This window comes from Oncorhynchus gorbuscha, linkage group LG03 (genome assembly GCF_021184085.1).
Source record: "Oncorhynchus gorbuscha isolate QuinsamMale2020 ecotype Even-year linkage group LG03, OgorEven_v1.0, whole genome shotgun sequence".
In the NCBI taxonomy this organism is placed as follows: domain Eukaryota; kingdom Metazoa; phylum Chordata; class Actinopteri; order Salmoniformes; family Salmonidae; genus Oncorhynchus; species Oncorhynchus gorbuscha.
In genome coordinates, this window is record NC_060175.1 from 16,688,694 (window position 1) to 16,701,193 (window position 12,500).

Below are 12,500 nucleotides of genomic sequence, written 5' to 3' on the forward strand. Positions count from 1 at the left end.
CTGTCTCGCTCGCTCTCTGTCTCGCTCGCTCTCTCTCTGCTCGCTCTCTGTCTCGTCTCGCTCTCTCTCTCTCTGTCTCGCTCTCTCTGTCTCTGTCTCGCTCTCTGTCTCGCTCGCTCTCTCTCTGTCTCGCTCGCTCTCTCTCTGTCTCGCTCTCTCTCTCTCTCTGTCTCGCTCGCTCTCTCTCTCTCTGTCTCGCTCTCTCTCTCTCTCTGTCTCGCTCGCTCTCTCTCTGTCTCGCTCTCTCTCTCTCTGTCTCGCTCGCTCTCTCTCTCTCTGTCTCGCTCGCTCTCTCTCTCTGTCTCGCTCGCTCTCTCTCGCTCGCTCGCTCTCTCTCTCTCTCTCTGTCTCGCTCTCTCTCTCTGTCTCGCTCGCTCTCTCTGTCTCGCTCGCTCTCTCTGTCTCGCTCTCTCTCTCTGTCTCGCTCTCTCTCTCGGTCTCGCTCGCTCTCTCTGTCTCGCTCGCTCGCTCGCTCTCTGTCTCGCTCGCTCTGTCTCGCTCGCTCGCTCCCTCTCTCTGTCTCGCTCCCTCTCTCTCTGTCTCGCTCCCTCTCTCTCTGTCTCGCTCCCTCTCTCTCTGTCTCGCTCCCTCTCTCTCTGTCTCGCTCGCTCGCTCTCTGTCTCGCTCGCTCTGTCTCGCTCGCTCTGTCTCGCTCGCTCTCTCTCTGTCTCGCTCCCTCTCTCTCTGTCTCGCTCGCTCTCTCTCATGATGCTGCCACCCCCACAACATGATGCTGCCACCCCCGTGCCTCACGGTTGGGATGGTGATCTTGGGCTTGCAAGCCTTCCCCTTTTTCCACAAAACGATGGTCATTATGACCAAACGGTTCTATTTTTGTTTCATCAGACCAGAGGACATTTCTCCAAAAAGTACCATCTTTGTCCCCATGTGTAGTTGCAAACCGTAGTCTGGCTTTTATGGCGGTTTTGTAGCAGTGGCTTCTTCCTTGCTGAGCGGCCTTTTAGGTTATGTCGATATAGGACTCGTTTTACTGTGGATATAGATACTTTTGTACATGTTCCCTCCAGCATCTTCACAGGGTCCTTTGCTGTTGTTCTGAGATTGATTTGAACTTCTCACACCAAAGTACTTTCATCTCTAGGAGACAGAACGCACTTCCTTCCTGAACGGTATGACGGCTGTGTAGTCCCATGGTGTTTATACCTGAATACTATTGTTTGTACAGATGAACGTGGTATCTTCAGGCGTTTGGAAATTGCTCTCAAGGATGAACCAGACTTGTGGAGGTCTACAATATTTTTTTATGAGGTCCTGGCTGATTTCTTTTGATTTTCCTGTGATGTCAAGCAAAGTAGCACTGAGTTTGAAGTTAGACCTTGAAACACATCCTCAGGTACACCTCGAATTGACTCAAATTATGTCAATTAGCCTATCAGAAGCTTCTAAAGCCATGACATCATTTTCTGGAATTTTCCAAGCTGTTTAAAGGCACAGTCAACTTAGTGTATGTACACTTCTGACCCACTTGAATTGTAATACAGTGAAATAATCTGTCAGTAAACAATTGTTGGAAAAATTACTTGTCATGCACAAAGTAGATGTCCTAACCGACTTGCCAAAACTATAGTTTGTTAACAAGAAATTTGTGGAGTGGTTAAAAAAACGAGTTTTAATGACTCCAAGTGTATGTAAACTTCCGATTTCAACTGTACATGTAGGTAGAGGTAAAATGACTATGCATTGATAATAAACAGAGTAGCAGCAGTGTAAAAAAGGGGCGGGGGTAGCCATTTGATTAACTGTTCAAGAGTCTTATGATCTAGACTTGGTCCTCCGGTACCGTTTCCCGTTCCTGTAGCAGAGAGAACAGTCTATGACTAGGGTGGCTGGAGTCCAAGGCAATGCTCTCGATGGTGCAACTGTAGAACATTTTGAGGATCTGAGGACCCATGCCAAATCTTTTCAGTCTCCTGAGGGGAAATAGGTGTTATCGTGCCCTCTTCATGACTGTCTTGGTGTGTTTGGACAATGATAGTTTGTTGGTGATGTGGACACCAAGGAACTTGAAGCTCTCAACCTGCACCACTGCAGCCCCGTCAATGAGAATGGGGGCGTACTTGATCCTCCTTTTCCTGTAATCCACAATCATCTCCTTCATCTTGATCACGTTGAGGGACAGGTTGTTATCCTGGCACCACACTGCCAGGTCTCTGATCTCCTCCCTATAGGCTGTGTCATCCTTGTCAGTGATCAGGCCACCGCTGTGTCGTTGGCAAACTTAATGATGGTGTTGGAGTCGTGCCTGGCCATGCAGTCATGGGTGAGCAGGCAGTACAGGAGGTAACTGAGCACGCACTCTTGAGGGGCTCATGTGTTGAGGATCAGCGTGGCAGATGTGTTGTTGCCTACCCTTACCACCTGGGGGGAGGTGTTTAGTCCTAGTTGCAGTGGGAGGTGTTTAGTCCTAGGGTCCTTAGCTTAGTGAGGGCACTATGATGTTGAACTCTGAGCTGTAGTCAATGATTAGCATTCTTTTTGTCCAGAAGGGAAAGGTCAGTGTGGAGTGCAATAGAAACTGCATCTGGATTTGTTTGGACGGTATGCAAATTGGAGTGGGTCTAGGGTTTCTGGGATGGTGTTGATGTTGATGTGAGCCATTACCAGCGTTTCAAAGCACTTCGTGGCTACAGACGTGAGTGCTACGGGTCGGTAGTCATTTAGGCAGGTTGCCTTTATGTTCTTGGGCACAGGGACTATGGTGGTCTGCTTGAAAAATGTTGGTATTACAGACTCGGTCAGGGAGAGGTTGAAAATATCAGTGATGACACTTGCCAGTTGTTCAGCACATGCTCGAACAACACGGCCTGGTAATTTGTCTGGCCCTGCTGCCTTGTGAATGTTGACCTGTTTAAAAGTCTTACTCACATCAGCTACAGAGAGCGTGATCACACAGTCATCCAGGACAGCTGATGCTCTCATTCATGCTTCAGTGTTGCTTGCCTCGAAGCGAGCATAGAAGTCATTTCGATCGTCTGGTAGGTTTGTGTCACTGGGCAGCTTGCGGCTGTGCTTCCCTTTTTTAGTCCTCAGTAGTTTGCATAGCGAGATATCTTATAAGCGTTCGTGTTAGGATCCTGCTCCTTGAAAGCGGCAGCTCTACCCTTTAGCTCAGTAATCCGTGGCTTCTGGTTGGGGTATGTACGCATGATCACTGTGGGGATGACTTTATCTATGCACTTATTCTGGAACATATTCCAGTCTGTGCTAGCAAAATAGTCCTGTAGCTTAGCATCTGCGTCCTCTGACTACTTCCTTATTGAGCGAGTCACTGGTGCTTCTTGCTTTCGTTTTTGCTTGTAAGCAGGTAAATAGACTGCTACGACAAATATAGATGAAAACTATCTTGGTGAATAGTGTGGTCTACAGCTTATCATGAGATATTCTACCTCAGGCAAGCAAAACCTTGAGAATTCATGCACCAGCTGTTTTTTTACAAATAGACACAGACTGCCACCCCTTGTCTTACCGGAGGCAGCTGTTCTATCTTGCCGATGAATCGAAAACCCGCCAGCTGTATGTTATCCATGTCGTTCAGCCACGACTCAGTGAAACATAAGACATTACAGTTTTTAATGTCTCGTTGGTAGGATATCCTTGATTGGAGCACATCCATTTTGTTATCCAATGATTGCACGTTGGCTAGTTGGACTGATGGTAGAGGGGGTTTACTCACTCACCTACGAATTCTCAGAAGTGGAATATCTGGACATAGGAGTGCTTTGTCAAGCTATAATATCTTGTAATACCTTTATGAACTGCATCCATTTCGATGTGTTAGCCATAGAGATGCATAGAGTGGACACTTGACCACTAAAGACTGATTGCATGGGCAGTGACATATCTATGTTGTTTACACATGCACTCATTCAATTACCTTTCTCCTTTCCTTTCCTGGCACCTTGTTCAGAGCACTTCAATAAGGAACCTGCCAATTACATGACCTCTTTTTTACCACTTGTCCTAGATTGGATTACCCTGTGTGCCAAGCTTCCCTGTCCCCTCCTCCCATTTCTCTCTCTCATTTCCTTTCTTTCATTTTTTTCTAACAGCATTTTTGTTTCTTTCAATACCCTCTCCCTTTCTTTTTCTCTCCACCCTCTCTTACTCTCTCCTCCTCTCTTTCCCTATCTCTCTTATCCCAATCCCCCTCTCTCTATTTCTCTTCCTAGTTGCCGCGGTTGTGTGTTGAGTCGCTGGGGCTGCAACTGGTGTGTCCACCAGCACACCTGTACCCACAAGCCCGCCTGTGACGAGGGGGTTATCATCTATAACGAACACGTAAGTCACACTCACTGCGACAACGGTCAGTTAGCTCGAGATCGAAAGCATGTTGCACTTGAGGTCAAGACAGAAGAAGAGAGAGGAATGTTGCCCACACTCGCTATATGTTCGCTGTAGAGTTTGGTCCACCTATTGCACCGTAGTGTGGCATGGTAAGTCTAGGCTGTTTGGTGCCAATCCATTGTAGATGGTTGATTGAAAGACTGTCTCTAACGTGGCAAAACAAAGTGACACTTATTTTCACTGCACCTCATGTCCCAAAACAAACATCCAATATAACTAACGATCATCTCCATTTTGCCTGTGTCGCCAACCAAGTGCATGAGTTGTCATCATTGATGTTAATACTGGCAACTTTTGGAGACGTTTCACATCTGATTTGGGTTTTTCAGTCAACTTATGAGTTTGTTTATTTGATCAGTTTTCTTTAGTTGTTTGTTTATTTCTGTCTCACCCTCTCCCCCATGTCTTCCCCCTTTACCCCTACCCTTCCACCACCCAGTTCAAACTCCCCACCCCGGCTCCTCCCACAACAGTGTCCCCAACAACCGTACCCCCGACAACTACAACAACAACCCCAACAACTACAACAACAGCCACCCCCACAACTACCACAGCAACTATCGCCACAACGACATCAATCAAAGCCCCTACCACCATAGCTACCGCCCTGGAGCCTATGACAACAACCCTGTCTACAACCACCACAGCGGAGCCGACTACACTGCCCAACCCTGCTATGCCGACCGAGGCCCCCACCATTCATCCCCCTACAACGTTAGCCGAAGTTACAACGCCCATACCTGAGACCACCACTAGTGAGGCTGAGGAGCAAACAACTGCGGAAGAGCTCGTTGCAGAGGCTGAAAGTGAAACTGTAGGCCCCGTGGTTACCCCTGACAATGTGGAGCTTGCCGTGGAAACTGAGGTGGCGACGGTTATGACCAAAGACGGGCAGCCATCCGAGGATGTCGCCACTCTAATCCCCCTGGCGTTCCCACCCGAGACATCCCCATTGGAAGTGGTTACTGCACCCCCCCCTCAGGAACTGGACAAGGCTCTGAGTCTGGCGGAGCCCCCCATGGAGGTCCAGCCCACACCCGTCAGCTACCCTTTCCCAGCCCCCTTCCCCTGGGGGAACCTGTCAACTCAGATCTCACCTTCCACCTGGACCTGACAGAGGCCCCCTCCCCACTCCCTCTAGACCACCTCCACCCCACCGACGGAGAGGGCCAGGGTGCCGAGCCGGAAGTGCTTCTCTGGCCCAGGGAGGAAGCGGAGGACACGGCGGTAGAGAACGACACATCCACCACGTTTTCGGCCACCAGCGTGTTGTCAGGGGACGGAGAGGCCGCTGACCACTTCCTTTCGGGCTCGGCCTACCCCCAGCTCCTGGACGCCGACTCAGAGCTGGACTACCAGTATGACTCATCCGACACCTTTCTGCCGGTGAGTTCGAAATTCGTCCGGAGCTTCCACGGCTACCATGCTTCCAGCTCTTAACTGGACACAGCTCTAGAATCCCACTTCTGACACCAGTTGTCAGAATCACAGCTCTTCCCTTGTCCCATTGCCATTCCTCACCGTGTTTTGCTTTCGTTGTCGTTGTTCACATGGTTGACGTTGCTTTTGGAAATCAATTTGAAGAAATGGCTACGACAGCAAAGGCTGGAGCAGTTGTCTTTTCGTTAATGTTTTCATCCGTTTTATCATTTGACAGGCCATTTTAAGAGTAGTATTACATGAAGAAGCTTAGAACCTCATTAATATGTATAACAGTCAATAGTTTATGGGTTGATGAGATAAACAGAAAATTGTGATGCCTTGGTTGGTTGGAGTGTGTCCTTGTGAATGTGTGTGTGTATTTATCTAACAGTGCTGTGTGTGTAGGGGGACTCAGGCTCCTATGTGGGTTGGGGCTCGTCTGCTTGCCCCTGTGTGGAGAAGGTCCAGGGTTCTCATCTGTTACCAGTCAGAGTGGCGAGGAAGATCACACTATTCGCCAGAAACCTCCACCTGTACCAGGTAACACATGCACTCAGTCACACACACACCACCTGGGTGTCTACACTATGGTCGAGGACAACTGCAGGATTCAGGAACTATAAAGAAAAACAATGCATTTGATTCTGTTGTAACCTGGTCCAATGTGTGTGTGCAGGACACAGGCCTGGACTACGAGTGTGTGTTGGTGATCGAGGGGCAGACGGTGGTGGTAGACGCCTACGTGGAAATGGATGAGATGAACCCATCTCTCTTTGACATCACCTGTCAGCTGCACCAGGTCAGACTATCACATTCTACTCACTGACAGTTTTTGTGGACACTTTAGTACTCAATTCAAGTTTCAGTGAAAACTTGAACAACTCTACTTCTCGCTGCAGTATTCCTACTCCGCTCCAGTGGATGAGTATAATGCCATGGTGTACGTAAAGAGGCGGGACACCTTCCACGTGGACAGCTCTCATGACCTATACGGTGAGTCCCAGACCCATAGTGCTGGGGAACAGCTGCTGCCAGCCCAGCTGTGTTGTTGCTCTCGGCCATAACAATGTTTTCCATGTTTTTCTTCTAGGCGTCTGTATCAGACATATGGCATATTGTCCCAAGAGAATGTTCTCACCTTTCCACTTTCCACTCCCTTCCCCAAGGACAAGTGTGATTAGTTTACACGCAGAGCATTCTGTTTTCTATGAGTTTCTCTCTCTCTCCCCATCAATGACTGTATTATCTCTCTCTCTCTCTCACTGACTGTATCTCTCTCTCTCCCTCAATGACTGTATTATCTCTCTCTCTCTCTCTCCCTCAATGACTGTATTATCTCTCTCTCTCTCGCTCCCTCAATGACTGTTCTCTCTCTCTCTCTCTCTCTCTCTCTCCTCAATGACTGTATCTCTCTCTCTCTCTCTCTCTCTCTCTCTCTCTCTCTCTCTCAATGACTGTTCTCTCGCTCTCTCTCTCTCTCTCTCAATGACTGTTCTCTCTCTCTCTCTCTCTCTCTCCCTCAATGACTGTATTCTCTCTCTCTCTCTCGCTCCCTCAATGACTGTATTATCTCTCTCTCTCTCTCAATGACTGACTGTTATTATCTTCTCTCTCTCTCCTCATATGATGACTGTCTCGCTCCTCATGACTGTATTTCTCTCTCTCTCTCTCGCTTTCTCTCAATGACTGTTATTGACTGTTATATTTCTCTCTCTCTCTCAATGACTGTTATGTTTCTCTCTCGCTCTCGCTTTCTCTCAATGACTGTTATATTTCTCTTTCGCTCTCGCTTTCTCTCAATGACTATTATTGTTGCTTAATGTTTAACTCTACACTATTTCAACATACTGTAAACTCTAAGTCACGCTATCTCTCACAGTCTCTAACTCCCTCTTCCTGTCCCTTCCAGTGACTCTGTACAACTGTTCTGTGGGGCGTTCTGACTGTAGCCAGTGTCACACGGCGGACCAGAAGTATGGCTGTGTGTGGTGTGGAGGGGACCAGTCCACCTGTCTGTACGGAGACTCCTGCAGCGAGCCCCTCGAACAGACCTGCCCCGCCCCTGTCATCCATGCCGTGAGTACCGCCCCCCCCCATCGCCCCATCATCCATGCCGTGAGTACCGTCCGTCCGTCATCCCCCCATCCCCCCCGTCATCCATGCCGTGAGTACCGTCCGTCCACCCCCAACCCCCGTCCAACCCCCCGTCATCCATGCTGTGACCCCCCGATCCCCCCGTCCATGCCATGTCCGTCCACCCCCCATCCCCCCTTCATCCATGCTGTGAGTACTGTCCGTCCACCCCCATCCCCCGTCATCCATGCCGTGGAGTACCGTCCGTCCACCCCCCCCCCCGTCATCCATGCCGTGAGTTCCGTCCGTCCGTCCACCCCCATCCATGCCGTGAGTTCCGTCCGTCATCCCCCCCGTCATCCATGCCGTGAGTACCGTCCGTCCACCCCCCACCCCCCGTCATCCATGCCGTGAGTACCGTCCGTCCACCCCCCATCCCCCCATAACTCTGGAATTACTGTTGTAGTCTTATTGTTGAGTACGAGAAAGAATCAGTTCTAACGTGTTTTATACTTCTGTGTTAGATTGAGCCCCTTTCTGGACTGGTGGAGGGGGGGACCGTGCTGACCATCTCAGGGTCCAACCTGGGCCAGAAGGCTGAGGACATCCTGCACTCTGTCACTGTGGCTGGGGTTTCCTGCTCTGTCATCCCCCACCTCTACGAGGTCTCCTCCAGGTATGGACTGTGAAAGGGAGATACCTAGTCAGTTGTACAACTGAATGTGTTCAACTGAAATGTGTTTTCTGCATTTAACCCAACCCCTCTGAATCAGAGAGGTGCGGGGAGCTGCCTTAATCAACATCCACATCTTCGCCGCCCGGGGAACAGTGGGTTAACTGCCTTACTCAGGGGCAGAATTACAGATTTTTACCTTGTCAGCTTGGGCATTCAATCCAGCAACCTTTTGGTTACGAGTCCAACGCTCTAACCACTAGACTACCTGTCTCTGTGTTAGGTGGGGGAGGAGGTCAACGTGAGTGTGATTACTACTTCCGTGTGAGATTACTATGATTCATAATTATCCTGTATCTGTGGGTGTCCTCTGTAGGATTGTGTGTAAGACCAAAGCCAGTGGGGGAGAGAAGACGGGCCAAGTGTCAGTAGAAGTGAGCGGGGGAGAGTTTGGCCTCTCCAGCCAGAAGTTCAGCTACCAGGATCCGTTTGTGATGGAGGTGTCCCCCCAGAGGGGTCCCAAGGCGGGGGGCACGTCCCTGACCATCACTGGGAGGAACCTGCTCACGGGACGCCCCTCTGACATCACTGTCACCGTCGGAGGAGTGCAATGTGTCATGTGAGTGATTATGAAACTCACTCATGAACACACATAAAGAGAGAGACAGATACAGAATCCTGTTCACTGATGTACTTCTGTTCTTTACTCTCTCCCTTCTCTCCTCCCTTTTCTTCTCTCCTCCTCCCTTTTCTTCTCTCCTCCTCCCTTTTCTTCTCTCCTCCCTTTTCTTCTCTCCTCCCCCCTTTTATTCTCTCCTCCCCCACTCCTCTTCTCTCCTCCCCCAGTTTATCAGAGGCCCAGGATGATAGTGTGGTGTGTGTGACGGGCAGCAGCAACAGGACGGGTGATCACCGCGTGACACTTCACTATGGCAACAGCCAGCGCCACCTTCACGAGTCAGCCTACAGCTTCACCCCCAACCCCAACATCACCCAGGCTGTGCCCGCCAAGAGCTTCCTCAGGTGTGTGTGTGACCTCTTACAGATCTATAGATGTGTCACTTGAAGTGAACTGAAGTTGGTTTACGTGAACTTCGCTTAAGGGAACATCTTGATAAAAATGATCTTAAGTTGAGTGGACTTCACCCCACTGGACTGAAACACTCGATTGGACACTCAATATGGCCGCAAGTCTGACCATCACAGAACATTAACTTGAATGGGAATTACCATTCTAGTAGTTATATTTCTACGTTCATGATGAAACATTATCCTCCTTAGCTCTGTGTGTAGCAGTGCCTGTCTGGTCCATCTAAAGTTCAGAGTCCCTGGCCCCATTCATACATACAAATGGGAGACTGAGTGAACAAAACATTAAGAACAACTGCTCTTTCCTTGACATAGACAAACCAGGTGAATCCAGGTTGAAGCTATGATCCCTTATTGATGTCACTTGTTAAATCCACTTCAATCAGTGTAGATGAAGGGAGGACACAGGTTAAAGAAGGATTTATAAGCCTAAATTCAGTGTCCCTGGCCCCACTCATACAGGTGCTGTGACACATCTCCTCCCTCCTCTGTTTGTGTAGAGGTGGGTGTCTGCGCTTTGTGTTGGGCCACAACCCTTTCGTTCTAGTAATTATATTTCTATGTGTTTGTGACATTTCCTCCCCTCTCTGTGTATAGCGGTGGCCGTCTGATCTTCGTGTCTGGTCACAACCTGGATGTGGTACAGCAACCTAACATGTTGGTCACTGTGTTCCCCTGGGAGTCCATCCCCCAGAGGAGGAGGAGGAGGAGTGGAGGAGAAAGGGAGCATGAGACAGAGGACAAGGTGCTGTGGAGGCATCGCAGGATCGTACCAGAGCCCAACTGCCCTGGGGACCCAGTCTGCTCCATCATACAGGTGTGTGGTGAGGGAAGGAGAGTGGGTGGTGAGGGAAGGAGAGTGGGTGGTGAGTGTGTTTCAGGACTGTATAGATGAAATGTATCTTTCTCCTGTATTTTGTAGAATCTATTCTAAGGAGTAATATTGTAACTTTTTTTTTAAATATTTTTTATTTCACCTTTATTTAACCAGGTAGGCCAGTTGAGAACAAGTTCTAATTTCAACTGCGACCTGGCCAAGATAAAGCAAAGCAGTGCGACAAAAAGTTACACATGGGATAAACAAAAGTACAGTCAATAACAGAAAAATCTATATACAGTGCGTGCAAATGGAGTAAGGAGGTAAGGCAATAAATAGGCCATAGTAGCAAGTAATTACAATTTAGCAAATTAACACTGGAGTGATAGATGTGCAGATGATGATGTGCAAGTAGAAATACTGGTGTGCAAAAGAGCGAAAAAAAGTAAATAAAAACAATATGGTGATGAGGTAGGTAGTTGGATGGGCTATTTACCGATGGGCTGTGTACAGCTGCAGTGATCGGTAAGCTGCTGAAGTTAGTGAGGGAGATGTAAGTCTCCAATTTCATCAATTTATGCAATTCGTTTCAGTAATTGGCAGCAGAGAACTGGAAGGAAAGGCGGCCAAAGAGGTGTTGGCTTTGGGGATGACCAGTGAAATATACCTGCTGGAGCGCGTGCTACGGGTGGGTGTTGTTATGGTGACCAGTGAGCTGAGAAGGTGGAGCTTTACCTAGCAAAGTCTAATAGATGACCTGGAGCCAGTTGGTCTGGTGACGAATATGTAGCGAGGGCCAGCTGACGAGAGCATACAGGTCGCAGTAGTGGGTGGTATATGGGCCTTTGGTGACAATACGGATGGCACTGTGATAGACTGAATCCAGTTTGCTGAGTAGAGTGTTGGAGGCTATTTTGTAAATGACATCGCTGAAGTTGAGGATCGGTAGGAAAGTCAGTTTTACGAGGTTAAGTTTGGCAGCGTGAGTGAAGGAGGCTTTGTTGCGAAATAGGAAGCTGATTCTAGATTTAATTTTGGATGGGAGATGCTTAATATGAGTCTGGAAGGAGAGTTTAGTCTAACCAGACACCTAGGTATTTGTAGTTGTCCACATATTTTAGGTCAGAACCGTCCAGAGTAGAGATGCTAGTCGGGCGGGCGGGTGCGGGCAGCGATCGGTTGAAGAGCATGCATTTAGTTTTACTAGCATTTAAGAGCAGTTGGAGACCACGGAAGGAGTGTTGTATGGCATTGAAGCTTGTTTGGAGGTTTGTTAACACAGTGTCCAAAGAAGGGACAGATGTATACAGAATGGTGTCGTCTGCGTAGAGGTGGATCAAGGAATCACCCGCAGCAAGAGCGACATCATTGATGTATACAGAGAAAAGAGGCGGCCCAAGAATTGAACACGGTGGTACCCTCATGGAGACTGCCAGAGGTCTGGACAACAGGCCCTCCAATTTGGCAAACTGAACTCTATCTGAGAAGTCGTTAGTGAAGCAGGCGTGGCTGTCATTAGAGAAACCAAGGCTGTTGAGTCTGCCGATAAGATTACGGTGATTGACAGAGTCGAAAGCCTTGGCCAGGTCGATGAAGACTGATGCACAGTACTGTCTTTTATCAATGGCGGTTATGATATTGTTTTGTGCCTTGAGAGTGGCCGAGGTGCACCCATGACCAGCTCGGAAACCGTATTGCACAGTGGAGAAGGTACGGTGGGATTCGAAATGGTCAGTGATCTGTTTGTTAACTTTGCTTTCGAATATTTTGGAAAGGCAGGGAAGGATAGATATAGGTTTGTAACAGTTTGGGTCTAGAGTGTCACCCCCTTTGAAGAGGGGGATGACCGCGGCAGCTTTCCAATCTTTAGGAATCTCCGAAGATACGAAAGAGAAGTTGAACAGACTAGTAGTTTCTACCCTGCTGCCCTCCATCTTGGGTTATTTAAAAGTGCTTTGTGACAACTGCTGATGTAAAAAGTGCTTTATAAATGCATTTGATTGATGGATTGATTTACCCCTCCCCCTCTTCTCCATCTCCCTCCACCAGTACATGGAGCGT

General features: G+C 48.7%; 1 protein-coding gene across 1 annotated transcript in view; it reads left to right on the forward strand.

Annotated features, from left to right (window-relative positions):
• LOC124026771 (plexin-B1-like) overlaps positions 1 to 12,500 on the forward strand; it is a 158,454-nt gene that overhangs the window by 121,819 nt on the left and 24,135 nt on the right. Inside the window, 12 exon segments of the mRNA XM_046339515.1 lie at positions 4,191 to 4,299; positions 4,805 to 5,408; positions 5,411 to 5,751; positions 6,193 to 6,327; positions 6,464 to 6,586; positions 6,687 to 6,780; positions 7,697 to 7,863; positions 8,385 to 8,536; positions 8,910 to 9,152; positions 9,380 to 9,556; positions 10,220 to 10,439; positions 12,489 to 12,500. The exon segment at positions 12,489 to 12,500 is cut by the window's right edge and continues 234 nt beyond it. Of these exon segments, the coding sequence (XP_046195471.1) occupies positions 4,191 to 4,299; positions 4,805 to 5,408; positions 5,411 to 5,751; positions 6,193 to 6,327; positions 6,464 to 6,586; positions 6,687 to 6,780; positions 7,697 to 7,863; positions 8,385 to 8,536; positions 8,910 to 9,152; positions 9,380 to 9,556; positions 10,220 to 10,439; positions 12,489 to 12,500 (2,377 nt within the window).